The sequence below is a fragment of the Poecilia reticulata genome, linkage group LG4 (assembly GCF_000633615.1).
Source record: "Poecilia reticulata strain Guanapo linkage group LG4, Guppy_female_1.0+MT, whole genome shotgun sequence".
Lineage (NCBI taxonomy): Eukaryota > Metazoa > Chordata > Actinopteri > Cyprinodontiformes > Poeciliidae > Poecilia > Poecilia reticulata.
Window position 1 is genome coordinate 10,138,714 of NC_024334.1, and position 18,916 is coordinate 10,157,629.

The 18,916-nt window shown below is 34.5% G+C and overlaps 1 protein-coding gene across 1 annotated transcript in view; it reads right to left on the minus strand.

The window, feature by feature from the left end:
* Positions 1-291: 291 nt before the first annotated feature.
* Positions 292-18,916, minus strand: part of rgs8 (regulator of G protein signaling 8) — a 26,765-nt gene continuing 8,140 nt past the window's right edge. The window contains exons 2-5 of the mRNA XM_008406677.2: positions 8,861-8,971; positions 8,259-8,320; positions 4,088-4,254; positions 292-3,151 (exon numbers count right to left, since the gene is read on the minus strand). Of these exons, the coding sequence (XP_008404899.1) occupies positions 2,957-3,151; positions 4,088-4,254; positions 8,259-8,320; positions 8,861-8,961 (525 nt within the window). The 5' untranslated portion in view covers positions 8,962-8,971 and the 3' untranslated portion in view covers positions 292-2,956. The remainder of the gene's footprint in view (positions 3,152-4,087; positions 4,255-8,258; positions 8,321-8,860; positions 8,972-18,916) is intronic.

Genomic DNA, 18,916 nt, shown 5'->3' on the forward strand with positions numbered 1-18,916 from the left:
TTCTAAAACAGTGAATATAACAAAAGGTCATGTTAGGATGTGGAAAATTGTTCTTTGCAATCTACTTCCATGTACTTTTTATGTATTTTTTTTAACCAGTAAACATACATCAAAAAAAAATTAAATTAAAAATAAAATTAAAAATAAAATAAAACAAAAACGTCTCTTTTAAATGTGTGTGTCCTCTTTTACTGAAGACATAACATGTCCTAGAAAATTAGGTCGGTGTTCCAGTTTCATAACAGTAATACCTCACTGGCTTTATAAGGACAAAAAAAAAACCCACTCTGATTTATGTACACTCTTATGATTTTTATTCATAAAATATACGGGGAGGTTACATTCATGTGAAGCGCAGAAACATACATCTTTAAACATGTTGGGGTATTGGTACAAATACTGTAWAGAAAGCAGTTTTAAWCTTGTTATTTAAGGGGTAAGAATATACTGTAGTTTTTATAGCACAGTGCACGTAATGGAGCAAAGTCTCATCAGGTATTGACAACACTACTCTGGATTTATTTTTACAYTGTCATTTAATGTCTATCCATGTGACAGCAGATATATGCAATAAAAAAAAATACATAAAAACTAAAGCATATAATCATGCTGTTACTAAATAACATCCATATTAAAAAGAGGTGAAAATACAARAGACAAGGATTCTGATTTCCGAGTACAGCTAGTAAGTCACCCACAACAAATGCAACACTTAAAAAAACATTTTTACTGTTTTCTCTCAGTAGTTAACCATTTCTCTACTGACTGAAGTAACTCAAGATAAATTGGCTAACTCATCATTTTGTGCTCAGACATGACAACTTTCTTCAGACCTTTAACCCTCCTGTTGTCTTAAGAATGGGTAATTTGGACACCACCAGCTTTTTACTCTGTGCGTGGCCCGGCGGGGTAACCCTGACACTTTTGAAATAATTTTTTATGTGTGGTTTCGGGAACTGAAATCACAAACAAGTTTTGTTTCCTGTCAAATTCTCTTAATGTCTTCAAGCAAACTTTAACAACCTTTTTGTGAGCTAAATGCCACAATTACTGAATGCAAATCACACTTTCCAAATGTAGACATTGAATCTACTGCATTTTTAATTGATTCGGGATTTCAGTAATATTTTAGTCAGTAATTATAATGTGTTAACACCTAATGTTCACATCAGTATTGACCAGCCTAAATAAACTATTCACATGCCCAATTTTGCAATTATTTTCAGTGACCATCATTTGTGAGTCTGTGTCCTCCTGCTGCAAAAAGTAAAAGTTTTACAAAAATAACAAACCTCCACCTTTTGGAATAACTACACTTAAGAAAAATATCAATAAAATCTGCTCAATGTTCTCACTATTATACAATTGTTCCAGTTTAAAATACAGGACTATCTAATATGAATTCATAAGTAAATAGTTTGGCATAACCACAGATAATAGGTGGTCATTTTGTTCATTTTGACTACAGAAACTACCAAAATTTGCATACAAGACTTTCTAGCTCACAAAGAAAGTGGGTTTACTATAACTGGAAAGTACCTTGAGACGGCATGACTGTAAACTGAATTGCAAAATTTGTAAAAGAAAAACACTGATTTGAATAATTGGSTGATTTGAATAATGCATGGTTTAAATACAAAARAATAGAAAAACAATATCAGTTTCATTGATGTATTGAGTTTATGTAAACCTCCAACCACAACAATAATTATGTAAATACACTTTTTTCCAACCACCAGCAAACCAGTGAACTGTGAAAGAAAACAAAAAATTCATTCATATCAAATAAAATTAAAAGAGGAAGAAAAACCACTCACCATGTTTAATGCACATGCAYTGCTTTATTAGGGATACTGCAGTGAAACCCCTGGGCACTATCTTTTAACTAATTGGTAAGGGTGGTCATATTTTACAGTGATTGGTTTTACTCAAAAGATCTTAACCAGTTTTAAAGATGCTCCACTCTCTGTAGTAACCTGACACATCAGGTTACTACAGCTGTGATCAGCTGTTTTTCACTTTGACAGCACCTCTAGACTCCACAGCAGTAGCATGTAAATGAAAGGAGGAAGACAAAATCCACGAAACAAAAATACAGTTTAAAGTAATTTTTTTTGTCTTCTGTTGAAACAAATGAAAAATTGTATTTATCCAAAAGGTTCAACATAAAAAAAACTCAMATTTTTTTCATTGTTTTCATGTGTCATGAATGTGTGAATGCTAGTGCAGCAGCTGCACTAGTAGTTGCAAGCACTAGTGCACCTTCAGCTAATAATGGCAGACAAGTTTAAAGCTATTATCAAAACCTTTCAATGAGACATTTTGATAAGATTGATATTTGGAATCAGAGGCTTACTAGATGGCACAACAAATTTAGCCAGGTTTTAAGTGTGTAACTGTTCATCATCCCCAGTTTTATTGGAGAGAAAACAATTATTTTCAATGTGACACTGCATGCATGCAGTTAGCACACTTGGCACCATGCAGCATTGCACTAGTATTGCACAAAGAAAAACATCCAAATTGAGACACAGTAACACCTTGACAAGAAGTGACAAAAAGGTAAGTGCTATTTCTCCTWGGACACATCCCAACAGATGACATCAATTTATTTATCTCTATTCAGTTTCAATAAAACATCATTTGTCTATTTTATGTCACCGTGACAATTTTTTAAATGACCTATACAGCAATAAATACGTTTGTTGAATGATGCAGATTTATTTTAGGAAATGAGTTTTCCCGACATGTCCCTCAGGAGTCTCCTCACTATATAATGCAATTCAAAAAGATATGATTTTTCTATGGGGATTGCATGCTTGGAACAGGTGACAGAAAACAGTCAAGCAGGTCATTTCATTCTTGCTTATTCACAGTATTGATATGGTGTCAAAGGGACAAAGAATGATATACCATATAGGTYCAGTTTTTGGTCCACTGTGTTCTGCAGTATTGGTCAAACAGACCTCCGCTGACCTTGCGCATGTGCCCTGTTGACAATATCCTGGTACATTTTGGACCTGAGGAATCGTGGGTAAGAGTCTTTCTCCATGAGGCTGTAGATTTTACCCTGGACTTCATTGAGACTGGCTGGAGTGGGATCTGACAGGCTCTGTTTGGTCTTCTCTCTTGTCCGGTAGTCAATGTTTACCTGTCAAGACAGTATGAGAAAAACGGATCATTTACATCTGAATTTTAGAGAAGTAGCATTGCGAATTAAAAAAAAAAAGAAAAAGGATTCACAATGCTGTCAGCAATAAAAGAAACAGAAGAGTTGTCAACTTTTTATGTGTGAACAGAAACAACTAAGTTTGTTTGCATACCACCTTTTTTTTCTGTCAGTGAAAAAACACAATTAAGCCTCACACGCGCACACACACACCCCTACACACACACACACACACACCCACACCCCTACACACACACACACACACACACACACCCACACCCCCACACACACACGCACGCACACGGAAACTAGCTTGAGAGTTAGGTGTGGCACCACTATGTGACCATGGACCAAAACAAAACAAAGCCATGGTTCAACTCTTCAGAAACTGCACTTCAACTTTCCATCCACTTTTAATTTAATATTTCAATAAGTTCAACAAACTACCAGGTCATTAGCTTTAAAAATATTTGTTCAACGTTTCCTATTAAAATTTGAAAAGCCTAAATACTAACATCAATGCAAGCCAATTTTATCTTTCTCAGCTTTTCATGGTAATAAACCTTGCACATCAGCATTTTTTAATGCTTCTATGCAATATTATGCAAACTACTAGAAAAGTAGTATATTTATATTTAAATGTTGCCAAATTTGTAAAGAGAATGCCTTAGTAAATTAAACTGCAAAGCTGTACTTATTGATTGTGCATTAAAAACTTATGTAATGCTCCTGATATAACAACCATTAGGATTAAAGACGGCACACTTTTTTTTTTCCCATCAAAGTAAAACGCAGTGCTCAAGTTCTTAGGTTGACATTTCTGAAATGGAGCTATAACTTTGTCTTGGCCAAAGGAAGACAGTTCTAATAAAGTTTTAATGTTCTATCTGTGAACATCAAAATACRGAGATAACACACCTCTCTTGGTGACTGAACCTCAATGAATTCCTTGAATATCTTGTTTGCTTTTGACACAAGTTTGGTTGAGCTCTTGATTTTTTTGTACTCCTCACAGGCCATCCAAAATTCGATGTTTTCATCGCTGAATTCAGACTTGAGGAATGTTCGAAATGCAGCAAGCCCATCTGCACAAAGATAACACAGACAGAACAAAAACATGTCATGAAACACATACAGCGATTAGGAGATGGCTTCACTGTGATCCATAAAAAGTGCAGCTTGTGTTTAGATTTTTTTTTGATTGCATTTTCATGAAAAGAAGTTGGTCATGCTTTAATTGTTAAAGCAGAAAAAAAAAACACGCACCACCAAACATGTTTTGACGTTTTAAAATAAGATATGTGATCAGTTAATGTTCTCACAAGTGATGCTGACAGAAGAAGAGCATGTTTTTCTACAAGCTTGTGTCATGCTGACCTTTAATTTCCACCCTGTTCATTTCTGTTGTCTGACAAAGCTAGTAAGCACGAATGGGCTGTTTAGCCAATTGTATAGTAACGCAAATGGGCATAGGAGGATGACAAGAAACACAGTGTGGTTTAGAATATAACCCTCCTGTTATGTTTGTTTCTGAGGTACAGCAATAAATTTSCTGGGTCAATTTGACCTGTGGAGTGTTTAATCATGCAATAGTGTCAGAAACCCCCCCAAAAATCCTCCAAAAATATATTTGTGTCTGATTATTAATTCCAATACTAACCATTTCGATCAATATTTGTGCAATGATGTTTTTTTTATTTTTTATTTCTCACAAATAAAGGATCAATGACAGCAGTTTACTTATTTGGACATAAAAAAGGTAATTTAAATTTTTTATGTCCACTAAAAAAAACCTATGCACAAAAANACAGAAGAAGAGCATGTTTTTCTACAAGCTTGTGTCATGCTGACCTTTAATTTCCACCCTGTTCATTTCTGTTGTCTGACAAAGCTAGTAAGCACGAATGGGCTGTTTAGCCAATTGTATAGTAACGCAAATGGGCATAGGAGGATGACAAGAAACACAGTGTGGTTTAGAATATAACCCTCCTGTTATGTTTGTTTCTGAGGTACAGCAATAAATTTSCTGGGTCAATTTGACCTGTGGAGTGTTTAATCATGCAATAGTGTCAGAAACCCCCCCAAAAATCCTCCAAAAATATATTTGTGTCTGATTATTAATTCCAATACTAACCATTTCGATCAATATTTGTGCAATGATGTTTTTTTTATTTTTTATTTCTCACAAATAAAGGATCAATGACAGCAGTTTACTTATTTGGACATAAAAAAGCTAATTTACATTTTTTATGTCCACTAAAAAAAACCTACGCACAAAAAAACAATAATTATCCTGGAAATTGATCTTTTGTAAAAAAAAAAATTATATTACATTTGGAATTTCTTTCTTCAAGGKGTGATCTTTATAATTGAACGTGAGACACATATCCTGTTCTGGGTCAAATTGACCCATTGTTTAAAATCAACACAAATGAGTCATGCAGAGTATTTATGTTTCCCTCTCCACTTCTGCTGAGTGTCCACTCAGTGTGGGTTGAGTTTGCCCACGGGAATAGAAAAGGTTCCCATCAAAGCTGTATGAACGCCTGCTTTCTCGCAGTTTCCTTGTGAAGTAAAGAGAATAGTGAGAAAGTGGGCTTGTGTGTGTGCAGGTGTGTGTGTGGTGTGGTSTGTATGTTTTTCCCTTTCAACTTGACTGCCGGGTCAAATTGACCCAAAAAGTATCTATGTGATATGTAGACACAGGGGGAGGGGGTTGCAAATGTGTAAAATGAACCATTTTCAATTTATATCTAGAGTGTACCTATTAAGAAAAAATAGAACAAAGTTTCATGCAGAAGAAATGCTTCCAACTATTTAAAAAAAAACAACAACTTTAAAACGAGTCAATTTGACCTGAAACAAAACAGGAGGGTTAAAGTTCCACATGTGTTGTGACCAACAATCRTTCTTCTTCTTAGATTAAAATGACCCAACATCACATGTAAGGGTTGTATTTTTAAATTAAACAAAGTGCCAAAAGTGTAATCAGAAATTATACAATACACAGAGACAGTAATGGTTTATGGCTGACAATTTCCTGTCCTGAAAGTGAAGCTCATTACATGAGTTTGTGATCAAACATCCAAAAGTGCTTATTTATGTAAAATCAACAGCWTGCTCTGTGGGTATCAGTTTACGCAGAGATGCTGTCAAACTGTTACTATTGTCACTTACAACATAGTTCTCTTGTCTGATTTTGAAGTGTTCAATAATATATGTCACTAATATATATCAGACAACAAAATAGTTCTTTTCTCCACCTTAAGCCAAAGTGACCAAGTCATTTGAGGTAAAATGCTTTTGTTAGCTAAGCGTTGCATCAGAATATGTTCTGATTGTTTTTAAAGGTTAGATTGTGGAGCACCGATTTCACAGCTGTAGGCAGCTGAGCRGCGCAAAGGGACTAGAACAGACAGTCAAGTTGACATAAGGACAGATGGAGAATGAGCTAAGACAGGAATCCATAGCTCGTTAGAAACAGGTTAAACCTATATATAYATTTAGTTGCAAACTGCATGATGATGAATCACTTCTTTTCTTATTACTTTTAATACTTAGAATTGTGTCCTCTATGCCTCATGAGTTCCTCTGTAAATCCTCCTCGCTAACAGAATTCATGTAATTTATCAACTGCATCCTTTTCATAAAAGTGACTGTGCTTGGGAAGGGTTTTGCATACTAATCAAAGCAAAAGAAAGTGTTGTATTGACATAATCTATTTACATTTGACTGAGGTTATGACATAACACAACACTGGGTTAACGCGCAAACAAAATAAGCATGGGACTTTTTACAGAGAYAAAAATAGAGATTTTCCCTGGCGCAAAATGATGTGACACACCTGCGTGTCCTGGACAGTTGACTGAGCATTAGCAATGTCCACTACAACATGTGCATGCATGTGCACAGACATGCATATGTGTTTCATARTAAATGCGATCACGCAAGCCTTTATTTTGTTAAATAAATAAAAAGTTGTCTCCCGSCGTGTTTGACTCAAGAAAATTACAAAGTCAACAGGCATTTTTAATCGCATTGCATCAGAGTTGCTGTCTGAATACTTTAAAATAACAAACGGTCTCTCCTGAATGTCTTGTACTTGTCTGAGCTTTCTTTGTCTTTTCCATTTAAAGCTGCTCATGATTGATCTGATTTATTTGCAGTAAAATGTATTCTCTACAGAGCCTCAGTCATTTATTTTATCACATTTAAAGTAAATAACTCAGTTCCCCTTAATAGTTGGCTTGAAAAAACAAACCTTTGTCACTGGTACTGCAATGCTGCACCAAAGTTGTATACTATTTATTTCGCATCAACATGCAACAATAGTTGGATATAAATTTGCCTCACAAAATGCTGCTGGAATTAATAAATACTAAGGTTTGGTGGTTATGGAAGCACAATTTTCCTAATGAGTTTCCAAGGAAGACATTTGGTCAATTTCATTAAATTACTTTTTTGAAAGATCTCAACTGGTTTGTTTCAACAATAAATTCATATCTATTAAGGCTCTTTTCTCATTTCACTAAAATGAAATTACACAATGTCTGTGTAAATAAGTCTTTATTCATACAGGACACAGGTCACAAACTGATAGTACTTAAAAATGTATCAAATGTTTAGCACAATTGATTTATTACATTGTAACAAATTGATCTTAGGTCTCTGATCATGTCCTTTTTCATTTGTCAGTTCAGCTGGCTTGAGGTCATGCATGCTACGTCACAGTGCTTGTTAACTGAGAATAAACACATGACCTGTCAGTACAGAMGGAACTGAGATGATAAGTCTGTCCCAATTTGTGCCTGGTCCAATGGGGAAGGTCAGTGACAAGTATGTGACTCATTATGTAGTTAGGAGCCCTGACAACACAGAAATAAGACGCTTACATAAGAAGAGCTGGAAAGGGGGACGACTGGAGTTAAGTCGTGTCAAGAGGAAGCCTCACTTACAAAGAGAAAATGTATATTATTGCGGGTATATTAAGGTGGCCTTATTATTGTTTTATTTTATTTTTTTTACTTTATATTTAACTTTCTTGYATGATCGTAAATGTTTCTAATAAAGAGCATAAACAGAAACTTACACTTGTGAGCAAGAAGGTGATCAAATGACTCAGACCATCGAACAACTTCGTCTGTTGATAGTCTGAAGGAGAAAAAGCCAAAGAGAACAGASTCATTAAAATGATAACAAGTCATTATGCTTTGATCGATTTTTTGAACCAAACATGAGTCTTGACATTTTGATAAAGGGATTATTTTGTGATCTATCTGCTGCTCTAAATGAATCTTCTTCTCTAGATGGTGAAAGACCAAAACACAATAAATTACATTGAACTTTGTAGTTGCAATATGGCTTTCTTGAATACTCCTGAAACCATGTAACATTTTGTGTCAGTTTCTCCTTGAGTCAAGAATGGTATTTTACAAAAACAGTTCCAATAAATAATCAGAGGAGCTCCAGAGACCAACACTCCATCTGTGGAAATATGGTATTTGGAACAAAACATTTTAAAAAGTTGATGATGCAAATTGTTGGCCTAAAAAATGAGTAATTTACTCTAAAGATCATACTGGCATAGCAAAACACTRTATTATGCTTTAAGTGGAATAGTTTTTTCTTTATTGGCCTGTGAAAGTACTTGACAAACAGAAACAAAATGCTGTGTTTGGGCAGCGGACGCACTTCAGACATCTTGCTGTGGTCTCATGAGCAGGAGGCAGGAACTCCGAGAAGTCACTGTAGGAGTCCGATTTTTTGGAGAGACAGCCTAACCTGGTCTTCATGGTGATAAACCTGGTGATAAAACATGTGGGTGGTTCACAAATGACATGCAACATCATATTTCCTGTTTTCTCAAACTTATAAAATATTTTACAGGTAGCATTCAAAGTCATGGCATCTCTATAGCTGTGAATTCCCAAATAGTTTGACTGTAAAGACAGTAAAGTAAAAAATAGGATTTCTTTTTTACAATTTTRTAATTTACAAAACAAGAAATGTTGTTGATGAAAAAAAAACAACTAAAAATTTCATTTTTATACCAGCTAAAATAATTAATGCATTGTACTAAATCGCAATTTGCCTTCATGTAWAACMTCTTATGAAACTAGGCGTTGTTGTGTGGACCATTTAAAAGAAACATTTATTTTAAAAAATGTAATAAAAAAATATTCCCTCACTCCACCTGAGCTAWAAATACACTAAAATAAACCATGCCTCCTATTCCCTATCACAGTCTGTCTCAACTCATTTGTACGCCGCTGCTGTCTTGTTCTGTTTGTCAGTGTTCTGCCTGTGGGACACATGGGTCACAGCAGATGGGGCATGACTATAAAGATGCTGCAACACAAGACACAGACTTCTTTTAGGTTATTTGAAACAAAATTAAGTTCCCTTTTTTTCATTTTATTATACCAGTTAATATTTTTCAATTTCGTCCATATGAACTAAACTATGTTGATCTTTGTTTRTACTAAAGTCTTGCCATATCTTTMTCGACTGMTTATCAAGGATATAAATGTCAGATACACATAAATTATAATAATAATAAAAAAAACAATCTGAACATTTTAAAAATATGTGTCCATTTTGAACAAATTGTATTTTACTGCTTTCACGAACAGGGGTGCTGTGAAGCTGATCAGGTTTATTTGTTTTTGCAGTCAAACATGTGTACTGAGAGAGAAAGGAAGGAGGGTGGGCAAATTAACAGTTTGGTACATTGTGTGAACAGAAAAAGAACATCAGGGTAGGCTTAAAAACAGAGAAATATACTAACAGATTGGGAAGAAATCATTGTTCAATCAAGACTGTGCTGTCAAATAAGAGTCCCTTCACACACCCAAAAGAGCAAAGAACTTACTAAATGATCAATTAATTTGGAGACTCAAATATAATTGTTCTGTAAGTATTTAAGGATATGCATTTTTATTTGACGTTTTACAATCTGGTAAAGGAAACTTCACAGTCTTTCGAAATTAAATTGCTAAGAGACAGTAACTCCGAGCTCCAATTTTGTTTGTATCAAGAATTTGACAATCAAGGCTTAGATCTTAGCTGGATCAATGCTAAATTAAAATTTAGTTAAATAAATTAGACATATTTTGAATATTTGCTCACTAAAAAGCATGGGAACTATTGAATGCATGTGTGAATTACAATTATAAGACAAATATGTGTATATTTTAGCTAGGTATACTAGATCCACAAAAATACTCAAAGCAAAAAAAAATAGCAGTCCTGTTTTGCACAATTGTAAACATCTGCAAAGTCAGTCAAGTCACATATTCTGCTATGTAAAAAATAGCCTTACAGTTATTAATGAAAATAAAACTACCCTTTTTTTAATTTTTTGTTTACAGATTGCAACATTTTATAAAAAAAGATACACAARTGATGGCGATTGGTATCTTAGTTATGTGTCACTATTAGATTGAAGTCACTTGTTTCTATCTGAATAATTACATCTGCCTATGATTCTTCCAGTTTTCATATTTTCAAGATAGTGTGAAGATTATAGGAATTCACASATATGAAAAATCTATGCCTTTTACAGCAGAATATTGCCAATACTAAATTGTATATGTCTTTTGCTTTATCCATCCGTGCATCTATCTTGACACACTAAAAAACCCTGTATTTTATATGCAGTTTGTATGAAATAGTTATCCTTGATCATAAAGCTGCTGCAGAAAAAAAATGAAAGAAAGGACTACTTTAAAGCTTGGAACTTAAATTGGGAACATTGCATCAAATGTACAGTTCATTACACAGCTAAAAGCCATTTACTGAAACTAATGGRCTACACCTACCACATAAATTCCAAAGCTTTTAAAAWTTTCACTCAGTGTTCCCCACTCAGTCATAAAAGAATGTTTTAATATACTTGTACATTTGAAAAAAAACATGTGCATTTGCCTTCAGACTGGAACAACTGTACGTCAGGTTTTGGTATTAGCTAATAACATGAATTGTTTGTCACCCTACTCTGTGGTCAGGATAACTGAGAGGCATAAATATATCCCCACGAAGAACCTTAGTTTGCGTCACTAAGAGTTAACCCCCTACTATGTTGTACTGTTTTCCAAACCTTCCCTAACCTACTGCATGTAAACCTCACAACACTCAAACCCCTTGTAGCTTGTAAACCACAGCACTGATGCTGTCTGACCCAGAAACACTCATGTTATATATAATCTGTAATGGATAAAACAGATGCAATGAACTAGAAAGGTAGGTTGCTTGCTCATCAGAATGTGTCATAATCTCAAGGCAGACTCACTTCGCTGATGAATAGTTWTTTTCAGAGTGCTGCAAAAACAATAGGTAGTGAATAAGTATAACAGATTATGTATAGAAACATTCCCCATCAAAAGATCATAGGAGTGTCACACGATGATTACAGAATATACAAGCAACATAATTGAAAATACTAGTGTATCGTGTGGTGTAAAGGGTTTTTGATCTTAAACAAGGATGTGGAGGAGAAAAACTAGTGCTAGGTATTCCTGCTAGTGATATAAAAGAACRTGACAGTCGTCAATTTAATATGCATTCCATTTAATGTTGACATGATACAATTCTTTGAAATTCTCAGCTTTGCAAATTTGTATGGAAATTACTTGTTTCACACCATTACAGCTTAAAAATTAAATATTCCAGACATAATATTGTGATCTAAAATATGTATTGTTATTTTTGATTCAYAGATCTACTTAATAATTAGGCAATAAACTAAGTAAAGTCCTATATGAAACTTTTACCTGTTTTAATAAATCTGTGTCCATGGCATGGCAGTGTATATTTTCAAGACTGAAAATGTTGCACAAAACCCAAATTTGCCTTGAAGAGCTTTCCATCTGCCAGATAATACATAGACAGCAGCAACAGGTTGGGGAAGGACAACAAAGTACTACTATTCACTAAAATGTCATGTTTACCAGCATGTCTTTGAAAGAAGTCTAAGCTATTGGGATGTTATAATGGAAGGTTTTTATAGATTGAACATAAACAAAATATAAAATAATAATAAATTCATATCTTGTTACCAGTAAACAGCCTAGAATGACTGCTGGCACATCTGGAAAATCATTCAAGTAAAATGATTGGTTCRACTAAAATTATGAATCCCACTTTAAAACATATTATAGGGCAGTATGTGCTTTTTCTAGTGGACAAGGGCAGACAATACAGTTCATGCAGTTTTATTATTTTTTTATTTTTTATGTTTGTCAATCTCTCAATATCATAATGTGTTTCCTCTGCCTATTTTCTTGGCTTGTCTGTGTGCTAAAAAAAATCAGTCTCCATGGCTCCTGAGTGTGCTGTATGCTGCAGACACGTGCTACTGAGCTATTTATAAAAATCCCTGACATATCCATGTAGTCAGGAGGAAACAGCGCATGTTCTATTCAACCATGCAGTAAGGCCGACTCCTGGAGGAAAAAATTCATCTAAAAACAGCTCCAGCATTCTAATGTCTCRGACATTCACAAGCACTTCTTGTGTTAAAGTATTGGTCAACATTGCCTTGTCCTCTAGTTCCTTTACATGCCCGATGAGTAAACATTATGACATAAAAATTCATGTGTGTGTGTTTTAGCATTTCTCAACTTGTAAAGTCCATTTCTCCAACAAGTACTTAATTATGAGCAATTACTGCCCAAGAAGAAGTGATGTTTTTGTGATGGGGGTTTAGGTGTAGGAAAAAGRTTTGAATTTGTGGTTAGGCATATACTGGCAATGGTTAGGTCATTGAAWTGAATGAAAAATGAAGTAAATGTGAAGTTCTTGTGTAGACAGGAAGACATGTGTGTGTGTGCATGTGTGTGTAAGTTGGGTATTGCCTAACTCAATTCAATACAGGTTTTTAGATCTCCGTCTCTGGCCTGGTTTTTTAAATGCTAATGAGAGATATCCTCAAGTTCTGTTCAGTGGATGTGTATTTTAGCTGGTATTTTGTTAAGAGTTCACAACAAATTCCCTCTGAATTCATTAGTGTGACCTGAATTAAGCRATATGCTAATTCACTCTGCAAGATCTACAGCTGAAACTATTTTTTAAYCAACAAACTATATTTTCCCTCTGCAGTAAAAAAAAGTAAGATTTATACCACAGACACWAAAGATCGTAATGTATGCAAGGATCCGTATGTGCATGTATTTCCAGTGATGCTGGTTCCCAGAAAAAAGGGTCTGGTTAAAAARAAAAGTTAACTAAACAGACATGATAGAATGATTGCTACGACTGTGGCTGCATTAGTATTTGTACTATCAGAGTATGATTAGTGKAAATAGAGTATGATCTGTAGTTTTTGTCTGTCATAATCACAGCTGAAAWGGGTATGCTTTTATTGATTGGTGGTTTATTTTGAAAGACTGTTATTTTTTTAGAGAGTATTGTTTTTCCACTTTTAGTTTGAATTAATTCTAGAGTGCTCCAGGGCACAAGATGTTCYCTAACAGTGTTAGCTAATCACTGTTCTGCCACACATACGGACATCCTCCTGAAAGATTCAAATGTAACTGAAGTGACTTGCTTGATCACTGATGAAACCCCACAGAACTGGGAAGTCGTTTCATATTGTGTGAAAACAGCAGCCTATCTCTTAAATCATCAGAAAGCAGGGATGGAAAAAAACAAAAGCAGAGTGCATTTTGTTTTTAATTATGCAATATGAAATTTAAATATGAGCCATTTTTGTGGTCAAAAAAGATGAAGAAAAGCTTAAAATAATTGTCTAACACTTGACATTAAATCTCAGGCCTAAAGAAGTAAAAAAAAAAAGAAAAGTTCATCAAATGGTACAAGTTTTTCTTGTGTGGGTTAAATTCAGAGCCAAGTATTCATCAAATAATTAAACATCACAAAATAAAATATCTGACTACAAATTCTAACTTTTCCTGTCTCTGCCTTTCGTTTCCCTGTCAAAGACGTGCCCCACCTCTTGCCCAATCACTACTGGCGCTAGTGCCAGCCCATCTAGCTACCATGTATGGTTTAGGTAGGTGTAACCCCCGCCCCCAAAAAATTAATGTATGAAAGAAAACACATTAAAAAAATTAAACTATTTAGATTTGTGATCACAACAAAATAAACTCCTCTCCCAGTCTCAGTCTGAATGCTCTGCGTAATATCTTGGCTGCTCCAAGGATGACAAATTAGCGGCACCCAAGACCACTGTATTCTTGTGTCCTCTTATTGTTTTGTTGTTTTTTTTATGTTGTACTTTTCTTTTGGCATTTCTGATTTGTTGGCTTGTTTTTACTGTTTTGCTATCTTTCCACAGCAAGTCCTACTTTGGAAATTTGCTCAGCTGATTTGCATTAAATCGTTTACTTCCTCAGCTAATATACTCTCATTTTCAATTGCAGCATTGTGAGTTGAAAATACTTTTCCTCAAATCAGCCAGATAAGCTTCTAGCTTTATGTGTTCTTGTTTGATTTATAGACTGTGTTTCAGTACTGTCATGTTTCCTGTTTTATTTTTAAAAAATTATTTTTATACGGCAGCTTCCTTTGCCTTTGTTTCACGATTTGCATCTCTTCCAGATTTTGTGGCAATTCTCCAACCATCCTAATGTCAATGTTCTCTCCTTGGATCCTATAGCTTACTCCTTTATCTTCACCGTTACGAACACCATTACATCTACAAATCAAATAACAGTTGTGTGTCAGCTGTTGTTAGTGTTTTATTGAGTTAAGAGTGTGAAGACGGTTATACAGACCAATCAAATTTATCATTCAGTCCATCATCCAAGCTTGCTTTATGTTAATTTTTAACTTATCGCTTGATAAAGATGAGGAATTCTTTATCATTTGTTCTCTTTGTGATTGTCTTTGACATACATTTATTATAAAATCATACTTTATGTCATACAAGAAAACTGAGGATCTTTGTCCATTTGTTTGTTTATGAGCTTGTTGCATGAGATAGGGCTGACTTTTTTTTTTTCTAACTACAACTTCCCACACCATCAGATTTTAACGGTCATCTTTACATCTATTGATTAATCGCTTGTTAGGCTTGGAAATTAACTCAGCTACTCAGGATCGGTTTCTTTACTCCCTTGCCAACCACGTGTCTCACTTTCCTGCTTCTGCATGTGATTCAGATCTTTGTCTTCAAACATAATTAGCTTATTATTTTAACTATTGTGAATACGAAGAAATACAGGTGATAAATGCTTCTATCTAAAATAACTGCCTTGTAAAAACATTATAGGTTTTATGTGAAGACAAATAATGAAAAACTATCAATATATTTAGCAAATTAATGTCTTTTTGAGGAGGCTAGAGCTGCTGCACTCGCAAACACATACAGTAATACATTTAAAATGGCTCAAAGTCTGTTTAATTTGGGATGCCAAATTTATGAAGAAGTGAATTTCACCTTAAGCGTTCAATCGATCTTCTTTATACAAGTGAGTTTCTGCTGTTTCCAGACTAATTAAGATGCAGGGTGACTCAGATGAGAGGGACTGAGCAGTAGCTATGCGTTTACAAGACCATGCATGTTTCTTTCCTCCCTGCTGCAAAGATGTCAGTTTTTAGACTTGAGTCACAGCAGAACAACAGCGGTCTTGAACTTGTGTGTATATATACGCACACTGTACTGCACCATAAGCCTGACAACCCACACAAAATATGGATCTAACCATCTGTTACCACCATTAGTAACAACAAAATAGGAAACGGTCTGACTTTGGGTTCTTTTCCATTGTCATAGATATTTTCATATTTTGAAATGTCTGCAGAGACAAATGGTTGACCAATACCATTTGAGCTGCAGAAATGCTAGCTGCTATTCTGATCCTTAATTGCTATTGCTTCCTAGAAAACTTACAGTTAATTTCCTTTGTGCATAATWAAATTTTGCTTCAGAAGATTTTGCACTTGACTTCACTTAAAGACCAATAGTTAATTATTTCTTTTCTCTCTTTTACTTTGAAAATTGTTGAGGTAAAAGTGGAGGGCAGTATCCTGCTAGACTTACAATTGCGACATATTTTTTWAATACATTTTAATTTGATAAAATTAATGTTTCTCTGTGAAATCTTTGAGGCTTGGAATATTGTTTTAAACTTGTCCACAACTCCATCTCTGACCTTTGTGCTGTGTTTCTTGGACTCCATAATATTGATTATTYACTYATGTTCTGTAGCAGATCTAYATGTTCTTCACACAACAGCTCCATTTAGAACTCCAATGAAACCACACGGGTTCTCACTATTTGATAATTACGTCACTTCTTGTGACATTTGTYAACACMGAATGTTATTTATTAGTGTCTTAATAAAGTGGGCTTAAATGCAACTGCACATTAAACTTAGCTTCTTAGCCTGTTGTGGCTGAAACAAAATGTAAGATGGGGGAAAATTCAATGGGTACATCAAAATAATGCAAATAAAAGAGCTGCATTTCATGGATTTCTCGCAGTGCAATGTGGTCTAGTGTAAGTCGGTATTTTTTATTTGCATACTTTTGATTAATATCTCAACAATAAATCTGCTAAAAGTGTAGAGATATAATATGATTAACTCATGCTTTCTCTGACTCTTTCACCTTTTGCAAAATAATGTAAGTTGCTGATTTCCTCTGTTATCTCATATTGTTTCCAGTGTCATGTGATAATGTGCATCGCTGTTTATAGTAAACACAGTTCTGTTGTGTTAATGTTAGCTCCGAAAAGGCTTCTGGGAATACAGACAAATTTGATGCAAAAGATTTGGGGTCAGATATAAATGAGGTTCTAATTCTAAGGTCAGATTATGGAGTTTATGTAATGTTCCTGAGGCACAATTCCTTTTTTATTTTATTTTTGACACCTTGTTATTTTGTTGTTTGGTGAATGTATTAAAAATATCAAAGTGAAAGCGGCAGTTGTGGTTGCTGGTAGGAAATAAAACCGCTGCTAAATATAACAAAGGCAATGAGGAACGGGAGATTAAATTGGTTTTGACATTGCTGGGAACCTTGCTGATGTGGCAACAAAACTGCACCTCTGCTGTTCTTTTTGTTGGTAAGGATGTTAGTAAAATAATGAWAATGTTTTTATTATTATTATAACTATTATTAATATTGTTAAGACTTTAAAAGGTCTTAACAATACAGCTATAAACAATGTTTAAAAAAAATCTGACATTTTGTCAGAAATTTCAAAATAGGGTATGCTGAAAGATATAGTATTTTCTCATCATTAATCCTTTCCTTTGACTACACCTGAACTCTTTTGTCTATTATAAAAGTCAACTTGGAATAAAACCAACTGAGGGATTTCAGCCATATAAAAACCTGATATCATTTCATCAAGTTTATTTGCAGAAAAGTGAATTCATCACATATCACAACATCAATATTACACCTCTGCTCCACTGGCCATTTCATTTTCTACTTACTGTACATCAGCATAATCATGCCTAGCTTAAAGCAATATATACTTTACACCACTAAACCAGCACAACATTTTTTTCTTGCCATCTCATAGTGTTGGTCATCATGCTTTTTCTGGTTTTGTTAACAGTCTGGAATACGGTGGCCGACAGGTGCAAATGCGCAGCAACAGAGAAAACATGCAAACAAAACAAAAAGACACACGCACAAATGAAATGCAGCAAACATAAAAATAGACACAAATAAAATGCAGCAAAGCTGGCTGTTAATGCAGCGGGAGCAGACATGTCCGAAAACGTCGGAGCAATATTGTAATTAAGTGATTTATTGATGAACCGAGCAGATATTTCAGATCTATGCATCTACATTCTCACCTAAAAACATTGTAAAAAATCATTTTGAGTAATTTTAAGTGTAATACAGCAAAAATAATTTTGCCGCCATTGCTGCTTTTCTGAACACCCGTTTTAAAGGATGCAGACCCTAAATTTGGACACCACTGTTTTTTGTTCGACTCCCTCTAGTGGTYTGGAGCACTTCCGGTTTTCAGCACTTTTTGTTTGCATCTTTTCATTTGTTTGCTGCATTTCATTTGTTTGCGTCTCTCTTTTTTCTGTTTGCGTCTTTTTTTTATTTGCTGCATTTGATTTGTGTTTGTATTCTTTCTTGTTTACATCTCTCTTTTTTGTTTGCTGCRTTTCATTTGTGGTTGTATTCTTTTTTGTTTGCATCTCTTTTTTTGTTTGCTGCATTTTATTTGATTTTTGTTTGCGTCTATTTTTATGTTTGCTGCATTTCATTTGTGTGCATGTCTTTTTGTTTGTTTGCATGTTTTCTCTGTTGCTGCGCATTTGCACCTGTCGGCCACCGTACTGCAAAGCTTTAAACATTCTTTTCCCCTTATGGTTTTAATTCTAAATTTTTTTATAGTGGCGCAATTATTTTCCCAACTGGTTTTGTTATCAGCTCTCACACGCTAGGTGAATTAATTACAACATTTTTTGATATATATTTTTTGTTTTGGATTCTMGGCCTTTTTGCATTTGCCATTTGTCATGACAGGATTTTATTCCTTGCATCTTCCTTTGACTGTAATTCTGCTCTCTTGGTTTCTTTTTACAGCATTGCCATCAGTCTATCGTTCCATTTGTTCATTCCTTTACACATTTGTCTTCTATTCTTGTTTTGCTCAGAGTTTTAAAAAATGTAACCCCTTTTATGTAATGTAGCTCAAGAAGACTTATCTATTGGTTTTTAGGAGTAGCTTGTATTTGCAACAAAAGTAATTAATCTTTTAAGCTAATGCCTTGTTATTTACAAGGCATAAGCCTTGTAAATATTATATAT